Genomic DNA, 21,862 nt, shown 5'->3' with positions numbered 1-21,862 from the left:
TGCAGAGGGAGGGGTTGGCTGGCCCTGGTCCCACCTGCCCAGCCCCACTGCAGAGAGCCTGGAACTGGAGCAGGGAGGGAGGAGCCTCCCAGAGCTGTCTGACCCTGGTGGGAATCAGGCTACGCAAGAAAGATGAGTTGGGACACTTCAGCAGGTGAAGGGAAAGCACTGGGGGAAGGACTGGGCCTTTCAGGGTCTCAGCCCACTCGGCAGGCAAACTTCCGGGTCCACCTTCCCAGGTGCAGGTGCACGTGGCCAGTAAAGATCCCAACAGCGGGACTGGGACTGCTGAGGCCAGGGACACCTGGGAGCCTGGTGACGCCTAAGATGGGCTGAGAAGGGAGGCCGGGCATCCTGCCTTTTGTTGGTGTTTCCCAGCCCTGGGGGAAGGGTGGTTGAGGATGAATGAAGCGCTTCTTCTCCCTGGCCCCCCCAGGTGAATAGCACCTGTGAGAACCCAGGCTGCTCCAGGCTTGAACGGGGCCCTTTGTAGCAGGGAAGACGATCCCTCCACGGCTCCTGGTTCAGTGGTGGGGCTCTTCTGGAGCAGGGGAGCTCTGTGGGCCCCGGGGGCCCCACCATCACCCACCTGCCCTGCCTGCACAGCCTCTCTCTCTCTCTCGTTCATGGCCACCCTCTCCTTTCCTAGAGGATGAAATAGGCTTAGACTAACCTGAGGCCATATTTAGAAAACATTTCTCCATCCAATGAAGCAACTTTCTCTTCTGGGGCAACAGCTGGTGTCTGGTAGATGTGGGGGCTTGGGGCACCATGACTGCCAGTCCTAATTTAAAGAAAGGCCTCTTCAAAGGACAAGGGGCAGTAAAATGCCTTTTGAATCTCAGCCAGTGCCTTGCCTTCGCTTGGAACTGCCCCTCACAGGTGGTTTCTGAGGGGCAGGGAAGTCAGAGGAGCTGAGCCCCACCCTGCCCACCCCGCCCTGTCTGGGCCTCCTCCCGAGCCCCTCAGGCATGGAGGAGAGTGTGTGACAGATGGCAGCCCTGTTGGCACACCTGTGGGAGCCCCGCCCCACCGCGCAGCCCCAGATCCTCTGAGAGTTCCCGCCTCTGGGCCCTTGGCCTTGGTCGTGGAAGGCGTGGGTTTTTGCAAACACCTTTTTTATGCAGGTGTCTCCCATATCCCAGGCTTAATAACACAGTGAATGTATGTTGGGTGCTACTCGGGTGCAGATGCGTAGTGCTTTGTGTACACCACCTCCGGTCATGTATGAGGTTCGTTATCTTGATTTTATAGATGAGGGAACGGGGGTGACATAGTTTGCTAAAGCATAGTACAGCCAGAACTTGGACCCACGATGTCTGACCCCAGACTCTGTGCTTAGAGGCACTATTTCCAACTTTGACACGAGGGGCAGGTAGGGGTGGGGGTAAATCCCATGTCGCTGGGTCACCCAGTACCTTCTCCCCACCTGCCAGCTCTGTGACCCCAGGGCCAGTCTGGTGTTTGCCCCTGGTCTCCAAGCCCCCAACCCTAACCCCGGCTGTCTGACTATGGTAGGTTGTTAACAACTGTTTGTCAGGCGGGTTAACCCAACAGCTGGGTCCTCGGTCCAGCCCTCATCTCTGGGATGAAACTGCTGTCCTCCCAGCCTGGGAAAGAAGCTGATCTCCCACAACCCAAGGAGCCCCGGCAGCCTCCGAGCCGCCCCTTTCTGACTCCTGCTCCTCACCTTTCACCCACTCTGATGCCTCCTCATGCAGACCTGGCAGTTCTCCAGCCTAAGCTGGTTTCTCTAGAACACGTTTCTTTTCCACTTTACCGTTAGCTCTTCCCGTTCACAGCTCCCAGCCAGTCCATCTGACCTGGAAGCTCACCTGCTCCTGCAAGGCCAGTGGAAGTGTTCTGGATGTGGGGACAGCAGGCTGGGTCTGGAGCTCTGCCTGCCTCCTATGACCTCTGTACCTTTGGATAGGTCTCAGCCTCAATTTTCTCATCTATAAAATGGGATAATATCAACATCTGTACCTTTAACAAATTCTATGCGAATTTGAACCCAGTAAAGCCCTGGACAAACATAATTCTCCCCTGACCTCATTTTATGCTGTCTATTCCCACCGTGCAAGTCTTTATGTCTTTATGTCTTTGGTGGCTGGGGAGACATTAGGATTCTGAGCAAGGACTCTGGAAGCCACCTGCTGAAACTGAAGTCTGGATCTGCCCCTCAGCAGCTGTGTGACTTGGGGCAAATTTCCCACCATTGGAAAAACAGAAGAAACCTAGAGCATCTACCCTATAAGGCTGTTGCTGAGAATTAATGGGATAATGCATATGACAAGCTTAGCCCACTGACCTGCCCACAGTGTGGGCTGGCAGCACATATGGTCGCCATTAAGTCACCATGACGGTGTCCCCCACCCCCGTCCTCCCCACTCACAAGTCCTGCAGAGCAAGGCCCTGTCTGCAGCTCCTGCTGTGCGTGGCGGAACAAGCCTCAGGCCCAATCAGGTGCTTGTTAAACATCCTTTAAAAGAGGATGAAAAAGCTGAGACATCCCTTGTTGAGGCCAGAGCTGCCTCCTGCTCCTGGGCCCCCGCCCCAGGCCTCTCCCTCTGCTAAGCAGCTTTGCGCAGAGAAAGAGCAATAATTGGAGCGAAGTCCCTCAGCCTTCCAAGACCTGCAGAGCTGATGGACCTTGTCAAGGCTGGATAGGGGCCTCGCAGAGCCTGGTGGTGGGAGGCTCTGCAAGAGTTCCAAGGACCCTCCTGCTCACGAGCTCGTGCTTATACTCCAAATAGAATCAGAGCCAGCCAGGGAAGAGGATAAAATTAAATCCTTGATCATGATCAAGTGGTTAAAAAAAACCCATCACAGCCAGAGGCTCCTTCCCACTGCAGCCAGCTCTGCTTCAGAGCAAACAGGAGGAGGAGGATGGAACCACTCGCTCAGAATGCCCAGCACCCCCCTCCCCCTTCCTCCGCCCTCCCTGGTCACAGATCCCAGCCCCCCAGGGTCCGAGGGTCCCCCCACCAGAGCCATGGACTGAAACAAAGCTCCTGTGGGGCTCCAGGGTGGTCGCTGTCAGGGGAGGCCCTCCCAGACTCTAGACTCAGGGCCTGCACAGATCCGGCTTCAAACCCAGAACGTGGGGATAATACTGGCACCTGCCCTGTGGGTCCTCGTCTGCATTCAGTGTGTGAACACCAGCGCGGCCTTCCCAGGACGCGGTGCCCGTGGGAGCAGTCAGCCAGATGCGGGACCCAGGTCAGGCAGTAGGGTGTGTTGGCTAGAGAGAATTTCAGAACAGCAACACTGGTGTAAGGTCTGGTCTGCCTTTTTTTGTCTCCATGCATCAGCAACTCAAGCTCTGGGGCTGAGGAAGGCGGCCCCCAACCTTTGCCCTCCCCTCAGGTGGGAGGGGGCTGCTGCCTGTCTCACGGGGGCTCTTCTGAGCAGGCCGTGGGGTCTGGGTGGGCTGCGGCAGAGGTGCCGGCGGGGGGATGGGTCCCCCAGGCTGGGCTCTGGAGTCCTCGGTGCACTTCCCCGGCCTCACAGCCACCAACCGCAGCCCGGGCGGCCGCCTCTCCTCACCCTGCAGCCTGGCCTGCCGCGAGGTGGCCGGCCTGAGGGAGAGGTGGTGGCTGAGCCACTGGCACATGGCAGCATGCGAGGAGGGAGGACTCAGGTGTACCTTGGCTGGGGAGCCAGGAGGCTGAGAGAGGAAACAATGAGGTGGTAAAAATAGCCCTTTGTTTACCAGAGGCTGCACATCCTCCTGTGTCCTTGTTCAAAAGAAAAACACCGACCACCCTAGGGAGCAGCGCCAGCACAGCCCAGGCCCAGGCCTGGTGGAGGGAGCCAGGCTGTGCATGGGGAAGGGGCCTGGATGAGAGGGGAGGACAGACTGACTGGTCCGGGTGGGGCCAGCCTCACCCTCGGCGGCTCCCACAGACCCTCCTGCTGGGCTGGCCCCTTCTGGCCAGGCCTATGATGTAGCTGCCACTGTGCTTCCTCAGAAACACTGTGTCCCCCAAACTCCAGCCCAGAGGAGGCCTAGGGCCAGCCTGGATTGCAGGGCGGGGAGCTGGCTGCCCCTGCCCCCCCACCCCCTTCTCAGCCAGACTGCTCCTGCCAGCTTGCCCCTTTGGGAATTTGTCCTGGGAGTGGTCCAGCATCCCAGAGAAGGGTAGTCTGTGGACTCTTCTCTGGCTGAGTCACCCCCATACCCCATCCAAAACTGAGGCTGCTGGGAGGCCATACCCGGGGGGGGCAGCCTGGACCCTGGCCCTCAAGGTTTCTATCCCAAACCTTCCTCGGTGGCTCTTGCAGGTCCTCGAGCTCAGGTGGCCTGCCTCAGAGGTGACCCCTGAGTCACCTGGCTGGCCCCTGGAACTCCTCCACACTTCCGGAGAGTTAGCCCTCCTCCTCGAAATTGGACCCCTGCCAGGCTTTCAGCCAGTCAGGAAACACTGGCTGAGGACCTACTATGTGCAGGCTGGAAGGCAGCCATGAGTGGGACCCAGCCCCACCCTGTGGTGGCGGTGGCTGCTGGGACAGATGGATTTGGAAGCAGCCAACAGTGTGGCATCTTATGAGGAGGAGCAAAACCCTCGTCACGGAGGAAGCGAATTGGAGCTGAAGGATCCAGGCTTGTTGCGGGAGCCCAAGGGGTTAGGAGGGTCTCTTGGAGGTCCTGCCCTTGCCCGTGGGGCTGTCCTTCTCCTTGCCGCTCATGGCAGGGTTCAGGGCACCAGGACTGCGGGTCCCTGGCTCCTCTCCAGCAGCCAGATGGTGAGAGAGCAACCGGAGGAGCCCAGGTAACTGCTTCCAAGGGAGAAGGCACTCAGGGGTGATGTGCTGGGGCAAGCCTGGCAGTTCAGGCTGGAGCCTGCTGGTTGCGAGAGAGCCAGTAGCACCCCACCTGGCCCAGCCCGGAGGACCCCGCCACTGCGGCTGGATGCACAGCTGCCAGCACCAGCTTGGGCCTGCTCTGGCCACCCCCCACCCTGTCCAGGCTGTGTGATCTCTTCAGGGCCCAAACATTCGTCCTGGGGGAGAAGAAGGGGGAGGGGGGTGTCCTAGAACCCTGTCCCTCCTCTGAGACGTTGGGAGGACGAGCTCGTGCTTGTTTGTGGAAGGCACGAGAAGCTTATGAGATTAAGCTCTTAAAGGTCGTTAGGCAGAAGAGGAGGCTGGGGCAGGTGGGGAGGGGGTGGGGCACGGCAGAGAGAGCCCTGGACTACAGCCCACCCACCACTAACCTTGGGGATTCCACCCCATGGGTCTGAGCCTCAGCTTCCCGTCTGTAAAACAGGGAGTCATCAGTGCTGCTCCCCAAACACTCCCAAGCTCTCTACCTGCCAGGCCTGTGGAAGGACTGTGAACCCCTCTCCCCCTCTTTCCAGTTAAGTGTGGCCCTGACTTGCTTTGGCCAATGAAATGTGGGCAGAAGTGCTGGGCCATTTTGGGCGGAAGCTCTAAGAGCTGTTCGGTAATCTTCCAGAGGCGGCTGGCTGGCTGGCTCGGGTCCTGGCAGAGCCCCCGCCAGTCCACCAGGGAGGGGGGAAGCGTGTTGTTGTCTTGTGCCCTGAGAATCCTGGGCCTGTTCATTTCTGCAGCGTCACCTGGCCTCTCCTGACCACTAGGTCGCAAGAGTCAACTCAAGCCTCTGATGCCGCGTGGCTTTCTGACACTTGCTGTTTCAGGGACTGCTGTTCTGCTCCCGGCCCGAGGGCTTCCCTGAAAGTGTTTGGGAGCTGCTTGCTTTTCTGGGACCTGAGAAAACACAAGCAAGGCTGCCCACATTCCCACCCTGGACCCTGCAATGCAGTGGCTGCTCTTCGCACTCAGGGTAAAAATCTCCCCTCCCTCATGGGCAGCCCCAGGCCTCGGGGACCTGTCTCTGGCTAGCCTCTGACCTCTCTCCCCCGCCCTCCGCACTTGGCCCCCGGCCTCCTTTGGTCCCTCTCAGACACGCTGAGCAGCCTGCCCGCACCTCAGGGCCATGTGCTGGTTCCTCCTTCTGCTGGCAGTTCTCTTCCACATGGCTGAATCCTCCATTTTCAGATGTCAGCTCAAATGTCACCCCCTGTCTCCGTCTGCTCAGGCTGCTATAACAAAATAGCACAGACTGGGTGGCATATAAACAACAGAAGTTTATTTCTTACAGTTCTGGAGGCTGGAAGTCCAAGATCAGGGCGCCAGCATGCTCAGGCTCTGGTGAGAGCCCTTTTCTGGGACACAGACGCCAGCTTCTCACTGCGTGTGTTCTGAGGTGGTGGGAGGGGCGAGGGAGTTCTGCGGGCTCTCTTTATAAGAGCACTAATTCCATCCATGAGGGCTGGCCTTCACAACCTCATCACCTCCCAAAGGCCCCACCCCCTACACCGGTGCACTGGGGTTAGGACAGCAACATATGGATTTGAGGGGACCCCAAACATTCAGACCTCAGAGAGGCTTCACTGACCATCCTATTTTGCTTCCCACTCTCTGAAGTGTTCTGTCCCTTTTTTCTGTTGATTTTCTTTATCTGAAATAACTTTATTTATGAATTTCCTTCCTTGCTTGTGTATCTCTGACTCCTCCCACCAGAAGGTAAGCTCGCAGCGGCAGGAAACTTGTCTGGCTTCTGCGATGCTGGGTCCCTGGCACCTGACATAGCGTAGGCTCTCCATAAAATTTTGTTAAATGAATGAATAACCTTGACCTTGAAATGGATCCTCTGCTGAGGCCTCTGTCACCGACAGGTACAGTGAGCCTGTTTTCTGAACTAAGACAAGGAAATCTGGGACCTACAGAGAGGAGAGAATTGTCTGTTTTTCTGGCTGTGGCCTCAGGGCACGTTTCAGGGGGGCTGGGCCCAGGTACCCGTGTGGCACCCCACACCCACGGCCCTGGTGGGCCTGTCTTGGCTGCTGAAGCAATTTCAGGGTCCTGAAAGGGTCCAGGGACTGGCAGTGGTCAGGACGTTTTGATTGCAGGCAGCAGAAACGCAGCTCCAACGGGCTGCCGTGGCTGGGGAGGCTCTGGGTGTAGCTCACAGGATGAAGGCAACTGCGGCAGGAGCCAGGGCCTCCGGGCCTGGAACTGGAGGCTCGATGTTTCTGAGGGGATTCTCTTCTTCTAGGTCCAGCTCTGCTTGTTTCTGCTTGATGTTGGTTTTGGTCTCATCATTTCCTTTCAGACTGAACTTCTCCTCCTCCTGCAGCCTCAGTGCCCCAAACAATCCCAGGGCAGTTTCTGATTGGCCCTGCTTGGGTCATGTGCCACATTTTGGACCAATCACAATTGCTGGGGATTTAGCCATCTCCCTTTCCTGTGACCAGGGTGGGACAGGCTATTGAGAATGTCACCACCACCAGGACCACATGCAGGACAGCAATGGTGTCTCACACACCTCAGTGATGGTGTGTCATCGGGAACGCCATTCATCCCTGGGCTCTGGTGCTGACTGAACCCCAGGGGGCGAGAAATCTTACAGTGATATCAACCCTGGTGCTCAACCAGCCTGCCACAAGGGGCAGAAAGTGGACACACTCATTGCGATCAGTTTTCCTCTTCCCCATACAGAACTGGTTTTGCCAGCCTAGAGCAGCACTGTGGTGTCATGTAGCCCTGCCTAGAGTGGCAGGTGTCCCACAAAAGTAAAAGAAGGCTAGAAAAGGCTGCATACTATCCACAGGCTTTTGCAGGATGGCAGTATATTATCCTAAAGGTTCTGAGGAGTCCTGCAATAAAGACGATCTTTTCATTTAGCTTTTCTCCTCATCTGTTTGACCACCCAACTCTTAAGGTCTGAGCCCTGCTGCTTATGGGTTGTGTGTGACTTCTCCAAGCCCCAAGTTTCCCCACCTGTGAAATGAACGATGATACCAACACCCACCCCCCAGGGTTGTCATAAGTTTGGAATGGAAACAGGTCTTTGATAAGTACCTTGTGAAACTGAAAGCATTGTGCAGAAACCTGATCATTTCCTGGTTTAACCTGGAAAATAACACATACCCTGTTTACCTTACAAGGTACATAACCCTCTGTCATCAAGATTAGGCGATGAGAAAGGGAAAGGAAGTGATACATCCAGCACTGGCCAGCCAGCTGGCTAGTTAGAGGTGGGTACAGAGGGAAGGAGGAACTCTGACAGCAGTGCTGTGGGGAATGAAGGCTCAGGGACCAGGAGAACAGAGGCGACAGTAATGGGAACTGGTGCCCGATGGGAGGGAGGTGCTGGATATCGCTGCTGATCCTTTCTCGAGACTTCTGAACAGACAGCATCACTGATGTCCCCTTCCCTGAGAGTTCCCTGTCCCCTACGGGGGACTCTGCCTGGGACAGAGATGGGTCTATGAGTTTGCTCAGGCTGCGTTAACAAACACCATTAAGTGACTTTAGGGAAATTCATTTTCTCCCAGCTCTGGAGGCTAGAAGTCCAAGGTCAAGGTGTTGGCAGGGTTGTTCCTCCTGAGGGCTATGAAAGAGAAATCAGCTCCAGGTCTCTCTCCTTGGCCATCTTCTTCCATGTCCTCCCTCTTTGTGCCTAAATTTCCCCCTTAAAAAACATTTTTTTTGAGCTGTCTTATTGATTTTGTCCATTTTTTAAAATTCTTTTTTTTGTTGTTTGGTCTTTTTTTGGTGGGGGGAGGGAGGTAACTAGGTTTCTATTTTATTTTTGCTGGATTCAAAGCAAAATTCTTTTGCATTTCTATAAATAACAAAAATCAATCGGTTTTTATTTATTTCTTAATGGAGGTGCTGGGAATTGAACCCAGGACCTCATGTATGCTAAGCATTGCTCTACCACTGAGCTATACCCTGCCCCCTAAATTTCCCCTTTTGATGAGGACAGCTGACCTATTGGATTAGGGCCCACTCCCATGACCTCATTTTAACTTGGTTACTTCTACAGAGACCCTATCTCCACAGAAGGTCACATACTGAGGTACTGAGTGGTTAAGACTTCAACATACAAATTTTGGGGAGACACAGCCCAACCCATAACTGTGGGCATTCTCCCGAGTGGGACTCAGCCTCCATCCCACCAGCCCAACTCCTTGGCCAAAAGCACGTGGATTGTGGCCTGCCGGAAGACAGAGAGCGCCCGTAATTGTGTTAATTGCCACAATGCCCGATCTGCAATTAATACGCCATGGGAACAAAGAGCAAATGCACTAATAGCACATAATTGGACCCAAACTACAGCCTCGGCAGAGCTGTGCAACTGAGCTCGGCTGTTTATGCTCCTTTTCAAATTAGCAAAGACAAGCAAATTAACATCCGTTTCCCCTTCACTCTGCTCAGAGGGGGGCCGTGGGAGAACCTCGGGGATGGGGGATGCTTGCCAGGCACCCTGGGAGGTGCTTGTCCAGAGCCAGGCACCCTGACTGGCCTTTGGAGCTGTGGGCAAGAGGAGGGCATCCAAGGAGTGAGGAAGCCAGACCTCTCCACAAGTCCTGACACTGGGGCCTTGGCAGACCTCCACCAGGAAGGCAGAGATTCTGGTGACTGGGGCATAGGCATCATGCACATTCAAGTGGAGACTATTTCGGGCCTGGGACAGGATTGGTCAGGATTTGGAAACTTGAGGCTCAGTGCTGGGACCTCTCCTCCTCCATTCCTGGGGTGGTGGTCAAGTCCAGGGGCAGATAGCAAACCCCACAGGAGGGCAGATACAAGCTCCTTCTGCCCTCTGGGCACACAGGCCTGACTGCCTTGTGTCTCCACGGCCCCAGGGACAGCCAACTGGAGCCTGCTCTGCCCGAGCTTGTCTCCTTCAGTGGCAAGGTGCCCTGCTCAGGCCTGGAGGCGGCTGGCCCAAGCTTCCTCCCTAACACGCAGCATCCAGCTAGTGCCAGGAAGAGCCTCCCCACCCTCCACCGTGTGCCTGGGGCTCCTCGTCCTTGGCTGCCGCATCTGCCTCTTCCTTCTTCCTGAAGCTCCCAGGTCCTGCCTCAGGGACACAGGGATGGACTGAGCCTGCAGCCTGCAGCTCAGATGGTCTTCCCTGGGCCCCACCAGGGCTCCTGGCTGGGCCTGTGCAGCCAGAGGGGCAGAGTGCGAGTGGGGCTAACAGACTCCTCAGCTGGCCCCCTCTGCTCCCCTCCAGGCCACTAGGGTGCTCCTGCCTTCCAGGGCCTGGGTGAAGGGTGAGGGAGGCCCTTCTCGCTCCAGTACCTTCCTGAAATTCGCTCGCCTACCTTTCCCAGGCTGTGCTGGGGCCTCCTGCCTGGCTCGTGCTAAGCCAGCCACAGCAGGGTCACTGAGAATTCTCGGGTCGTATCTGTGGTCCAACCACAGGTTGGTGGGGAGAGACTGTCTTCCTCTGACAGGCAGCCTCTTCATTTGCATCCCCGAAGTCAACGCCCTCAGATGATGGACACCAAGCACGGAAGAAGCTTCAATGGGGCTACAGCCGGGGAGAGGAGGAAGGAGTTTTCTGCTGCTGCCTGAGGCCCAGGGGACCTGGAAACAAGAGGCCCTGGGGAGCACACAAAAGGGCAGCAGAAGTCCCTCCCTAGGTAAGTGTTCCTGTTCCCTGGTCCTTCCTGCCTGCTGGACAGAGACGGGGGCAGCACCGGACCTGTGGCAGCACGGCTTGCTCTGATGTTCCTGGCCCTGGGGGTGCCTGGGACCCTGACTAGGGCCAATCCTGACCATCCACCCACCGTACTAGGAGCTCCCAGGGCTGGGAGAGGCACTACCAGCCAAGAAGGGCTCCCATCTTGGTGCCCCTCTGACTTCCTGGCCTTGCAGAAACTTCCACCATCAGAGCAGTTTAGGCAGATGGTAACAGCGTGGGTAAGAGCTTCAGCTTTAGGGCCACACCGATCTAGGTTGGCATCCTGGCTTTACCCCTGAGCTTTGTCACCTTGGGCAAATTACTTAACCTTTCTCAGCCCCAGCTTCCTCCTCTGTAAAAGCAGGATAATCACTGTATTCATTGCATGTGATTCGCTGCTAGCATTGAAATCAGATAACACACAGGATGCTTCAAGCACAGCAAACACTCATGGATTGTTATTACTTCATCTCTGGGGGGTGATTAATCCCTGCCACACAGATGAGGAAGGAGGGAAATGGGTATCCCCGAGCAATTGAATTAGCTGTAAGCTTGAAAGAGCCAGAAATTCTGAAATCTGGCTCTTGATTTTTATTGGAGTTTGCTGGCCTAGGGAGCTTCAGGGTCAAGGAAAAAGCGCAAAAATACCAGAGGAGCCTCATCCAAGGTTTGGTTCTGCTACGTCTTTGCTGGGTAGTCTTGGTAAGTCACTCAACCCCTCTGAATTCCCGCTTCCCATCAGCTCAATAAAACCCCCTGTGAGGGAGATTGTTGTGAGTCCCAAAGGCATCAGATGCCCTTGAGAAAGGAAGTATGCTAAACAAATGCAAACTCGAAAGTACTGCAGGAAAGTAGTTATTATAATCATCAACTTCTTGGACATCTCAGGTGCATTCGTGTTTATCCCCATCATCGTGAGAGTAGTTACCACTAACTGAGCATCCACTATGTGTCTCTGACTGAGCTAAACCCTTCATGTGTATCCTCTCATTTGATCCTCACAATAATCTAAAGGAGGTATTGTTATTGTTGTTATGGTGATGATGACCATTTTACAGATGAGGAAACTGAAGCTCTGAAGATCTCGCTTATCTGGTCTTTTCTGCTGATAACTGGAACCCAGGTGTGTCAGCAGTAAGACCATGGGAGTAAGACATGCCTCCTATTTTTTTAACCACTTTATCCTACAACCTCCCCACTAATTCTAGGAAATGTGATGGAGCTGTGGATAGAACCCAAGTTTGGTGCTGTTTCCATTGTGCCCAAACAGTGGCTGTGTTTCCTTTGGACTGTTTCTGCCCTCGCCTTTCCCTCCTCCCTGGAGACCCGGTCTAGTCCTTTCCATCAGCACATGTATGCAGACAGGGCATATCACATTTGGCTGGTGTGCCCTCAGAGGGACCACATTTGCCCATATGCCCTGTGTGTGTGTGTGTGTGTATGTGTGTGTGTGTATGTGTAGAGTGTGTGGGGTGTATCACTGGTGCTGCTGAATCAGACAGCCACCCCCTCTCCTCCACGACACGCAGAAATGAGTGGCTTGTGTGCCTCCCCCAGGGTGCCCATCCAAAGAGAGGAGAGGAGAATGCAGTGTGTTATCTCTGGGAGGGAGGATAAGCAGGAAACCCCAATTCTGGTCCCTTTTGGGGGTGGACAATCCAGCTGCCTGGCTTCTGTGTGAAGGTGAAGTTTTCCTTCTCTGTAAAATTTCACCAGCCAGAGATAGCTGATGCTTCATGTGTAGCAATTCTCAGTTCCTTTGCAAATGAGAGCCATGAAAGCTTTAGAGAGAGCCTGAAACCTACGGCCGCAACCTGATTGGAGACCACAGGAAAGCACCTTCCTAAGTCAGGGTTTCTGCTACTGCCGATAAGACTTAAAGCTCCGAGCCATGGACAGAAATGAACAGCTGATGTTGTGTGTTGGTTCCTCTATTTGTCATATTCACCCAGCGAGGCGGGCACTGGCTTATCTCCATTTTACAGATGGAGATACAGAGATTGGAGAGGTGAGGCCCTCACCCAAGGCCACAAATGGAGAAGGTCACACAACTGGCCAAAAATACAAAAAGGCTCACTGCTGCGCTCTTTGTAAAAGCAGAAGACTGGAAACAGCCCATCATTAGGGGACTGACGACATAAACCCCAGTACGTTCTCTACTCACAACACTTCTGACCCCAGATGTGTGGGTTTTCCACACCAAGTAAGCCTCTAATTCTCTGCGGACATCAACTGGGTGTCCTATAAATTAAATTAATTCTGATAGTAATTCCCTAGAGTTAGTGCAGACCCCATGGACTAGGGCTCAACCCCACACTGCCACCACTTCACATGCAGATTGCAAGGAAGGGGCCCCCAGGTTGCCCACACTTCTGTCTGACTTGGCTGTGACCCCTTTTTAGTTTCAATAATTTGTCATAATGGCTCACAGAACTCAGGAAAACACCTTACCTTTCCCAGTTTATTACAATGGATATTATTAAGGACCCCATGAACAGCTCGATGAAGAGGTACCCTAGGTCAAGGAAGACCATACCCTAGGTTGAGGTCTGGAACGGTCCCGAGTGCATGAGCTTCTTTCTGTTCCCGAGCAGTTCAGGGTGCACCACCCTCTTGGCAAGGGGATCTCTTCACTGGTCCAGAAGCTCGCTGAATCCTATAGTTCAGGGATTTTTATGGAGGCTTCATTATGAAGGCATGATTGATTATTAACTCAATTCCCAGACCCTCTCTCTTCCCTGAGGTTGGAGGTGAAGTGGGGCTGAAATTTCCAAGTTTCTAACCATGGCTTGGTCTTTCTGGTGACTGACTGTCATCCTGAAATTATCTTAGAGCCCACCAAGAGTCACTTCATTAGATCAAAAGATGCTTCTATCACCCAGGAAATTTCAAAAGATTTAGGAGCTCTGTGTTAGGAACCGAGGACAAAGACCAAATATGAATTTCTTAATACACCACCACACAAGGGAGTACTATGCACCCATGAAAAAGAACGAAGACAATGTTTGTATACTGAGATGGAAACATCTCCAGGATATTTTATTAAATGGAAACATCAAGATACAGAAAAGCTGGTGTGATATGCTTCTTTTTATCTAAGAAAGGGCAAAGAAATATATTCAAATATTTACTTGTATTTAAAAAAACCCCACAATGGAAAGATAAACCAAAACAAGACAAAATGGTAATCTTTAAGGGCAGGAGGGGACAGGAAAGAACAGACAAGAATGGAGCCTCTTGCCTTCTAGATTTGACTTTGGGCCCATGCAAATATTTCATATAACCATACAACAAGATGAAATTAGAATTTTACAGAAGCAAAGGATGTGGGTAGATATGGGTTTCACCTGGGTCTGTCCATCTAGAGTCCCTGCTGTAAGCAGACACTGTCTCGCTCCTCATTAATTAACACTTTTAACAGCAATGGAGTGACCTAGCCTGGCCACCAGAAGGCAGAGATGGGGCCAGACTTCCCTGCTGCTTTCAGGGCTCCAGGGGATAGCCCTGGAGTGGGTTTGCTCCCAAGCACATCATTAGGAGAGCAGCCACAATGATGGCTTACCTGCCTCCAGCTCAGTTCCACGAACACAGGTCAAGCAGTATATGCTGTGTGAACACTGATCACGCATCCACCGGAGGAGGGCTTGGCTTCTGGCAAAGAGGTTCCTACACGAGTCCTTGTTTCACTCCCACAGCAGCTCTGCACCTGGGAATGAACAACCTGGTGAGGTAGCCAGCCTCCATGCTTCATACAGCTGGAGGGTCTGACGCGGTAGAACAGGCTAGTTCCAAGCTGTGGGATACCATGCAGGGCTTCCTTCCTTCCTTCCTTTCTTTCTTTATCTGGGGCATAATTTCACGCAGCGGGTAAGGCACTACTTGGGCTCAGACGTGAAACTGAATCCCAGGTATCCTCCCTTCTAGCCATGAGCTCTTGAGCAAATTTTACTTTATCTGGAATAATAAAAGTACCTTCTGGAAAGAGTTGCTGCAGGCATCACTGATATGTCACTTATAAGTACAGAGGCTGTTTTTATTAGCAAACCTCATTTTGAAAGATGCAGCACCATGGAAATTCTGTGTCCTCTCTCCTTTGGCTTAGGCGGGCTGACTATACATTCAAAGGTTCCAGTCTTCCTTGGCTGGCTGACAAAGCCACCTCCTCATCCTCCCAGTTGTCCACTGAGGGCGGGCCTGGCTGGTGCCTCATTTCTCCCTGCTCCAGGGCTCCCGGAGCTGCAGCTCCGTCAATAGCCGGCTAGGTTCAGGCAAGGCCCCTCTCTGCTACCCACAGCCTAAGTCTAGATCAATCCTCATCTCAGGGCCGTTTGAAGGATTAGCCAATCCATCACGTGGAGACCTTTGATAAATCCCAATATGGCTGAGGCTATTGTCAGACCAACCGGAAACCGAGTTCACTGCTTTCCCTGGCTTCCAAGATACTCAAGCTAAGCCCTGCTGCTGGACTAACTCTCCTGGGGGTGAAATCTCAGCGTGTGCAGGTTGCACTGAGCTCAGGGGCCACCTGCCTGCCCACCTGCCGCTAGACCTGTTTAGATCTCTCTTTCTATTTCTCTAAGGGACAGCCAGGGTGAGAAGATAAAGCAATCAGGATTCCAGACTCCGAAGAGCTTTTGTTTGTGTTTCTTATGGAACTGAATACATTACATTTTCCCTCTTGGCATCAGTTTATTGACTCAAAACATAGTTCTGAGATTATACCTTTCTGATTTTATGTTTTGTAAATCTCCAAGGTTGCTGGAAACCTACAGGGTGTATTTTTTACCCTCTTGAGATATGATCTCCACAATAAAAAAATCTACACAGCAATTCATTCAGTGTATCATGGAGTGTTTATTGAGTACCTACTGTGTGTTCAGCAGTATACCAGGAGCTCAGAAGCCTCCCGGGGAAGAGGAAAAACCACCATATGTTTAGACCTACTGTATATTAGTCTCTGTGAGGCACTTTAATTGCATCAGCCATTGAATTCACAACTCTAGGAAATAGGTATCGTTAACCCATTCCACATGTGAGGAAAGATTCGGAAGGTTCTTTAACTCATCTAAGGTCATTTGGAGTAGCAGGAGCCAGAATTTCCATCCAATGCTGTCTGACTGTACTACATGGGTCCTTCCCACTACAATAGTGTGGAGGAGAAAAGGACACACATGGATTAGTTAACCAACAGCACAAAGCAACAGATTATCAAGCCTGGATTGTCAGGTTAAGAGCATGTGGGCTTGGGGGGGAGGGCCTGATAGTCAGGAGGACTTCCTGGAGGCGGCAGCCCAGAAGTGCACTGGTAGGACCAGAGGCTCAGGGCAGTGATAGGGGATAGTGTGCCATGTGATGCTGGCCCTGGGAAGGAATGAACTTGAGCTCAGAGAGTGGTGAGACATGGGGCCTAAAGTCAGCTGGGTGGGACCCAGGGATGGAGTATGGGAAGCCCAGCAGAGCTGTCTGGACCTGATGAGGTGGCAGCAGGGAGCCACTGGGAGCCAGGTAGGGCCTGAAGCAACAGCAACGCCTGGAGAGGATGACTGTGCAGTGCTGGCTAGAAGGAGTGGGGGGCATGGCCTGGAGATGGCAGGAGCCAGGCAGGTGTCTCAGAGTTTAGCCCTCTTGGACCCAGATGGATGTGCAGGGGGATCAGAGGTGGAGTCTTCAGGCTTTGGTGGAGGATGCCTCTGAGGGACAAAGGACGGAAGGAGCATGTTCCATCACAGATGGCTTTGAAACTCCCCCCAAGGTCACATCATGCCTCTGTGCACTGCTGTTCAAGGTCTTCCTGTGGCCTCTAGGATTAAGTCTGAATCCCTCAGCTTGCCACTGAAGGCACCTCACAATGGCCTCAACCTACCTTTCAGGCTCTTCACCCATTATTCTCTTAAATGAGTCCTCTGCTATCCTAAACGAGTCCTTCTCTCTCGACAAACTGAGTGACTCACTCTCCTCCCAGCCTCTGAGACTGCCCACCTCCTTCACCCCAGCCCAAGCTGGTCTCCACAAAGCCCACCAGCCAGCCAGACCCTCTCAGACAACATGGCCCCGGCAATCATTGTGCAGTGAATCACCTCTGATACCTCTCCTAGCAGTCTTGAATAATTAACATATTGTTGTTTAACTTTTGCTATGGGTATCTCCCTAATGCTAGCATCCCATCCTTGAAGGCTGATCTTTTTACAGCAGTTGTCTCAGCTGGGGAAGTCATTTCGCCTTAATCTTCTTCTCTGCAAAATGGAGCCAATAAAATGTCTGCTCATAGGGCACTGTGTCTGGCACTCAGGAGACCATCCATGACAATTCTGGTCCTTTCCTCTAGTGTGAGGCAGCCCCAGGGCTCCCAGAGAGCCCCAGGACAGGAGGAAAGAGGAGGACCCAAAGGCCCTGAAGGGATCCTTCTTTATCCATCCCGATTTCTGCATTTCTAAAGGACCGTTAGCATCACACTGAGCTCTAGAAAGGGCACGTGCACAATCCGCTTTTAAAAAGCCACAAACGGATTTCTTCAGCAAATGGAGAAATCCTGAGTTACAAATTCAGGACGGTTTTCTTGGAACAAGCAAGCCCCCTCCCAGGGGTGGACCCACTGCAGCACGTGCTGCACAGCCCTTGACTGTTTACAAAGCGCGTTTAGCTGACCTCGTCTCCTTGAACACCTTTCACACCCCGCAAGCTCCATCTCATCACCTCCACTTGGCAGAAGAGAACACCGAGGTTCTGGGAGGCGACGTGACTTGCTGCAACTGGCACAGGGTGTTGGCGCTCAGCGGCCCTGGGCTGCACCCTGCAGCGGGGTCTGCACTCCTTGGGGGTGGGGGTGGGAAGGGGAGAAAGGGGCGGCGCGGGATCCAAGGTACCCATCGCCCCGTTCTGGAGCCTGGGAGCTCGCGTCGGAAATGAGTTGATGCTCTCGGCTGCGGCAGCGGACAGGGGGTGCAGTCCCCGGGGCCTCTCCCACCCTCTCGGAGCCCCCACCCCGGCCCCTGCCCTCCCCAGCGCGTACCCGCGGGCGCGCGTTCCCGGCTTCGCCTGCGGGTTCTGAGGCGCGCGCGCCCGCCCCCCACCCCCAAGCCCCGCGCGCTCCCTCGACCGCGCGCGCGCGCGCCGCGCCGCCGCTCCCCTCCCGCCCCTCCCGTCGCTCCCCTCCCCGCCCCTCCCGCCGCCACCCCGCCCCCGGCCGGGTACCCTCGCCGGACCCGAGAGAGAGCGCCGCCGCCATCTTAGTTGCTGCCGCTGCCTCCAGCGAAGCACTGCCTCTGCCGAGGGGAGGGCGCCCGCGGCCCAAGCGCGCGGCCCAGCGTCACGGCGGCGGCTCCTCCTCGGACCCCGGTGCTCGCCGCGGCGCCAGACAGCCGGCCCCGGGCCGCGAGAGCCTCGCTCCGCGCCCCGCGCGCGTCCCTGCAGCTCCCGCCTCGGGCCGGCCGCGGCGCCGGGAGCCGGAGCGATGCCGCGCCGCCCTGCGCCCGCGCTGGCCCCGGCCGCCTGGCTGCTGTTGGCCGGGCTGCTGTGCGGCGGCGGGGTCTGGGCCGCGCGAGGTAAGCGGCGGGACCGGGTCGGGGCTTGGGGGGTCGGGTTGGGGCGCGGGGACCGAGCGCCGGGAGCCGGGTCGGGACGCGGGGTTCGGGGCCGGGCGCGTGACTCCGGGCCGGGGCGCAGGAGGCCGTGGACGCGCGCTGCAGGCGCCGAAGGGGAAGCCAGGCTCCGTCCCGGGCGCGGCACCAGGTCTCTGGCCGCCCCCATTGCACCAGCTCCCGGTGGTGGCTGCGCGGGTTTGGGGAGCTGTGCAGACGGGCGGAAAGATCGGTCCGCCTTCCTTAGCGCCCGCGGGCTAGGGATGCAGCCCCCGGCTGAGATGCCGTGTACGTGTGTTGGGTGCTTAGATGCGCATAAGGCTGGGGGTGCACGCACAATTTTTGGTGTGTGCTTACATAAGAGCCCACTCCTCCGCATGCCTTTCCCAGATCTCGATTATCTGCTGCTGCTGCACCGCGGACGCGGCATCTTCGCCCTTTTCCGCCTCCTTCCAGGGTCTTTTGAACGTCTGTTTTAAAACGAGGCGAGGCTGAAACTTCTGGCTCCCCTCCCACCTTTTCACCCAAGGGTGAAATTATGATGAGGTTTACGACCACGGTCTCACCCTGTGTTGGAAATCTTCCTCTCCTTTACCCTCGACGCCTTGGTGCAGTTTTTCTGACGGTAATTTAGATCATGCCAAAACGAGAAACCCGTCTTTGGTTCCTTAGAGCCTAAATTATTTTATGGTTACTTGGCAAAAATTTGTTAGTGAATCAGTTGTTTCGTTGTTGTTGTTTTAACCTTCAGTCACTTAACCTTGTAAACGTTACACGCTTTCTGATATTGACTGATCTTGCCAACGAAAAGCTTACGCATTGCAGATATATGCTTCCGAGTGGATCTTGGAATCGTAAACATTTTCCTCGGCCTTAGAGCAAAGTAATCTAGGTGTAGTCTATAGAATACTTGGATCTATTATTCTGGGTTTTTTTTTAATCAGAAAAAAATATTTTTGGTGGAGAGGGCTGATGGAAGGCCAGACGAAATGGTCATATTTCAGTTTGGCAAGCTTTTAAAAAATTGTCATTTTCTCCTTCTGGGCATGACATATCAAGAGAAGTATGGTGTTCACAAGTTAAAGGGCAGGAGAAGCAAATGCTTCTTTTGTTCTGTGTTCGTTTCTTCACATCGAAGATGATAGACTTTGAATACTTCTTTCATTTATTTCATTTCTAACATTCTTTTGACTCTGTCAGATTCAGATATTAGTCACTAAATATCTGATTGCTGTCAGTTTGATTTTTAAAAGTTAATCAAGCTAAGTTTGGCATGTTCTTTCTGGATGTGGGCTGGAGTAAGTCTAATATATCCAAGAAAAAAGGTCAAAGTTTGCTTCTCTTGGGGAAAACCCACACAGTTTAAAAATATGTGCTTGGATTGGGCATTTTGGCAACAGTTCCAGTATATTTAGTTTAGTTAGTGATAATATTTCTTGTTAAATAATCCGTATTTTCTTAGGTTTGTCCATTCACCTCCATTTGCTTTTCATCACTGAATTAACAAATGGGCTAGTTAATTAGCCTATTAGCATTATTGGGGTACTTAAACAGCAGAGAGTTCAGCTATCAAGCATCTTCATTATGGTGGACTAACAGAAATCTTAACTGAAAGTCATGCCGAGGACTTGAGTCATTTGTAATTTGCTAACTTTCTCTAAGCTTTTCTTGGTGCATTCGAATTCTTGGTCTTCAAAATAAAAACACATTTTAAACATCAGTTATTCTGTTGCATTTTTTTTCCAGCTTGCAAGTTAGAAAATGTCTTGTGAATGTTACATGAAATGTTAATAAAACGATTTCACTTTGAGGTGTTACATGTAAATTTTGTATGTAAATAGGCATTTTGTGGAGATACTTTCTGTGGGCTCATTTAAAAGATGATCTTTTCAACTAATATCTGAATTTTTAATCCTGTAAGACAGTGTGACATTATGAACTGCTGTTCATACTCTAGCTACCTCTAATAATAATGGGGTAAAGATAACGTGTAAACTGCTGGAGAGAATCTTAGGTTTTGTGATATAAATTCCACTTAAATTTGAATTAGTTATTTTATGGAGAACCCTGGATTTCACTTTAATTGTAGCCATAGTTTTAAAAAACAAACAAACAAGTAAACCAAACTATTAGGAGAAATCTCCTTGGCATGCCCTAGGCTGCTTTGCGTCTCTCCAGTCTGTCAATGATCAGAAAATAGAAAATTTAATAGGGAAAGTAGAAAGCTTATATGAATATTAAATAAAAATAAATGCACTCCTACAATGCATTCCAATGCCAAATAAGTGATATTCACTGTTATTTTCCTGTTTGCACACAGACTTCTCAGTAAGGTCTCTGTGAACCCCAGAGCCCTCCGCTGCTTCGCTTTTTCTTTTCTCCGTAGCGCTTACCCCATTCTAACACGCTCTGCTATTTACTGATTCTGTTTATTGCCTGTCTCCCCTCACTAGAATATACCCCAAAATGGAAGGGTATTTGATCTGTTTTGTTCACATATGTATCCGGTCACCTGTACACAGTAGGCACTCAGTATTGTATGAATGAATGTATTAACTATATTCCAGTTTAGGCAGCATAGAGTTTTTACATCCTAATTTTGACCTGACAGATAAATGTTATATACTGAAAAAGCATTACAGACATAGAGTATAAAGCAACTTAAATTCTACAACACGGATATAAGAGCTCACTAGTGTATAATTTTTCAAGGATTCATTCTGTTGATTGCAGTGTTGAGGATATGAGATCATGAACGTCTGTATCAGCCTTTGAAGGCTGTAGCTCTGTGGCTAACGCTTTGAGTTCATTTTTCAAAAATACTGTAATTCTCAGCTTTTTTTTTTTTTTGAAAATGCTTTTTGTTACCTTGTTTTTCAGAAGCAACATTGAGGAAAATGTCATTTTACTATAGACTTCAATATGATACTTAATTTAACATTTTTATTGCTGAAAGTAAATATTACTTATTTCACATAAGAGACCTATAATTGCTACGGAAATAATAAAATATTAATAATTCTGAATATGTTCCAATTTAAGAGCTGTAACTCGATTAACTGGAACCGTCAGTTAACTGGAATCCAGGTTTTGGCTGCAGACTATTTTTAGAGAAAAAAGCATTAAAACCAAGCAGTTTCCCAGAAATTCTTTTTCAAAAGGAAGATTTAGTCATTCATATCATACGTTATTTGATTTTGGAGCCAAAAAAAGCAATTCAGTTTTAGGTATGATGAGTATAACAAATAAATGAAATTTTTATGAAATAACGGTAACATTTTTGTATTGAAATAAGAAAATGCTGTCAGTCCATGACACTAGTTTTAGGACTTGGTTAAGCTTATTAAACCAATTCTTAATGTTTAAAATGAGGAACCTGAGGGGTGTTAGATTTTTAAGACATGAAAAAAAAAAAAGGCTTGAATTATTTTTTATTATTGCTTTCGAACGCAGGAAAACAATATTTTGGTAGAATTTTCATTTATAAGAGTTGAAACAAAGTGGATTTGGTTATCCTGAAGATCATCCAGAGTCATATTTCTCATGCATTCTGAGTAATTAAGGTTTTAGATCATTATGCTTTAAAAAATATATGTTGCTTTTTCTGTGGTCATGATTTGGTAAGAGCAGAGGTCCTTAAGAAATACATCTTTTATAAGTGAAATTCAAGATACTGGTTTGTGATAAAATACAGATTTTAGTAGAGCTTCAGGAGTATAGATTCAAGGTTGGTGGAAATAATTTATACAGTGTCATGTTCTTCCACTGTTAAAAA

General features: G+C 51.7%; 1 protein-coding gene and 1 long non-coding RNA gene across 5 annotated transcripts in view; one reads left to right on the top strand and one right to left on the bottom strand.

Moving 5' to 3' along the window:
- Positions 1-12,987: 12,987 nt before the first annotated feature.
- On the bottom strand, positions 12,988-16,099 carry LOC116668248. The gene is made up of 3 exons (XR_004325329.1): positions 15,980-16,099; positions 14,073-14,216; positions 12,988-13,166 (listed from the first exon to the last, which is right to left on the bottom strand). It is a non-coding gene; the product is annotated as an uncharacterized LOC116668248 (long non-coding RNA).
- Positions 16,100-17,722: 1,623 nt separating this feature from the next.
- CLSTN1 (calsyntenin 1) overlaps positions 17,723-21,862 on the top strand; it is a 66,777-nt gene continuing 62,637 nt past the window's right edge. For all 4 annotated transcript variants that reach the window (XM_032495145.1, XM_032495143.1, XM_032495144.1 and 1 more), the window contains exon 1: positions 17,723-18,051. In XM_032495145.1, the coding sequence (XP_032351036.1) occupies positions 17,961-18,051 (91 nt within the window). In that variant the 5' untranslated portion in view covers positions 17,723-17,960. The remainder of the gene's footprint in view (positions 18,052-21,862) is intronic.

This window comes from Camelus ferus, chromosome 13, assembly GCF_009834535.1.
Source record: "Camelus ferus isolate YT-003-E chromosome 13, BCGSAC_Cfer_1.0, whole genome shotgun sequence".
NCBI lineage: Eukaryota > Metazoa > Chordata > Mammalia > Artiodactyla > Camelidae > Camelus > Camelus ferus.
This window is presented reverse-complemented; position numbering and strand designations above follow the sequence as displayed.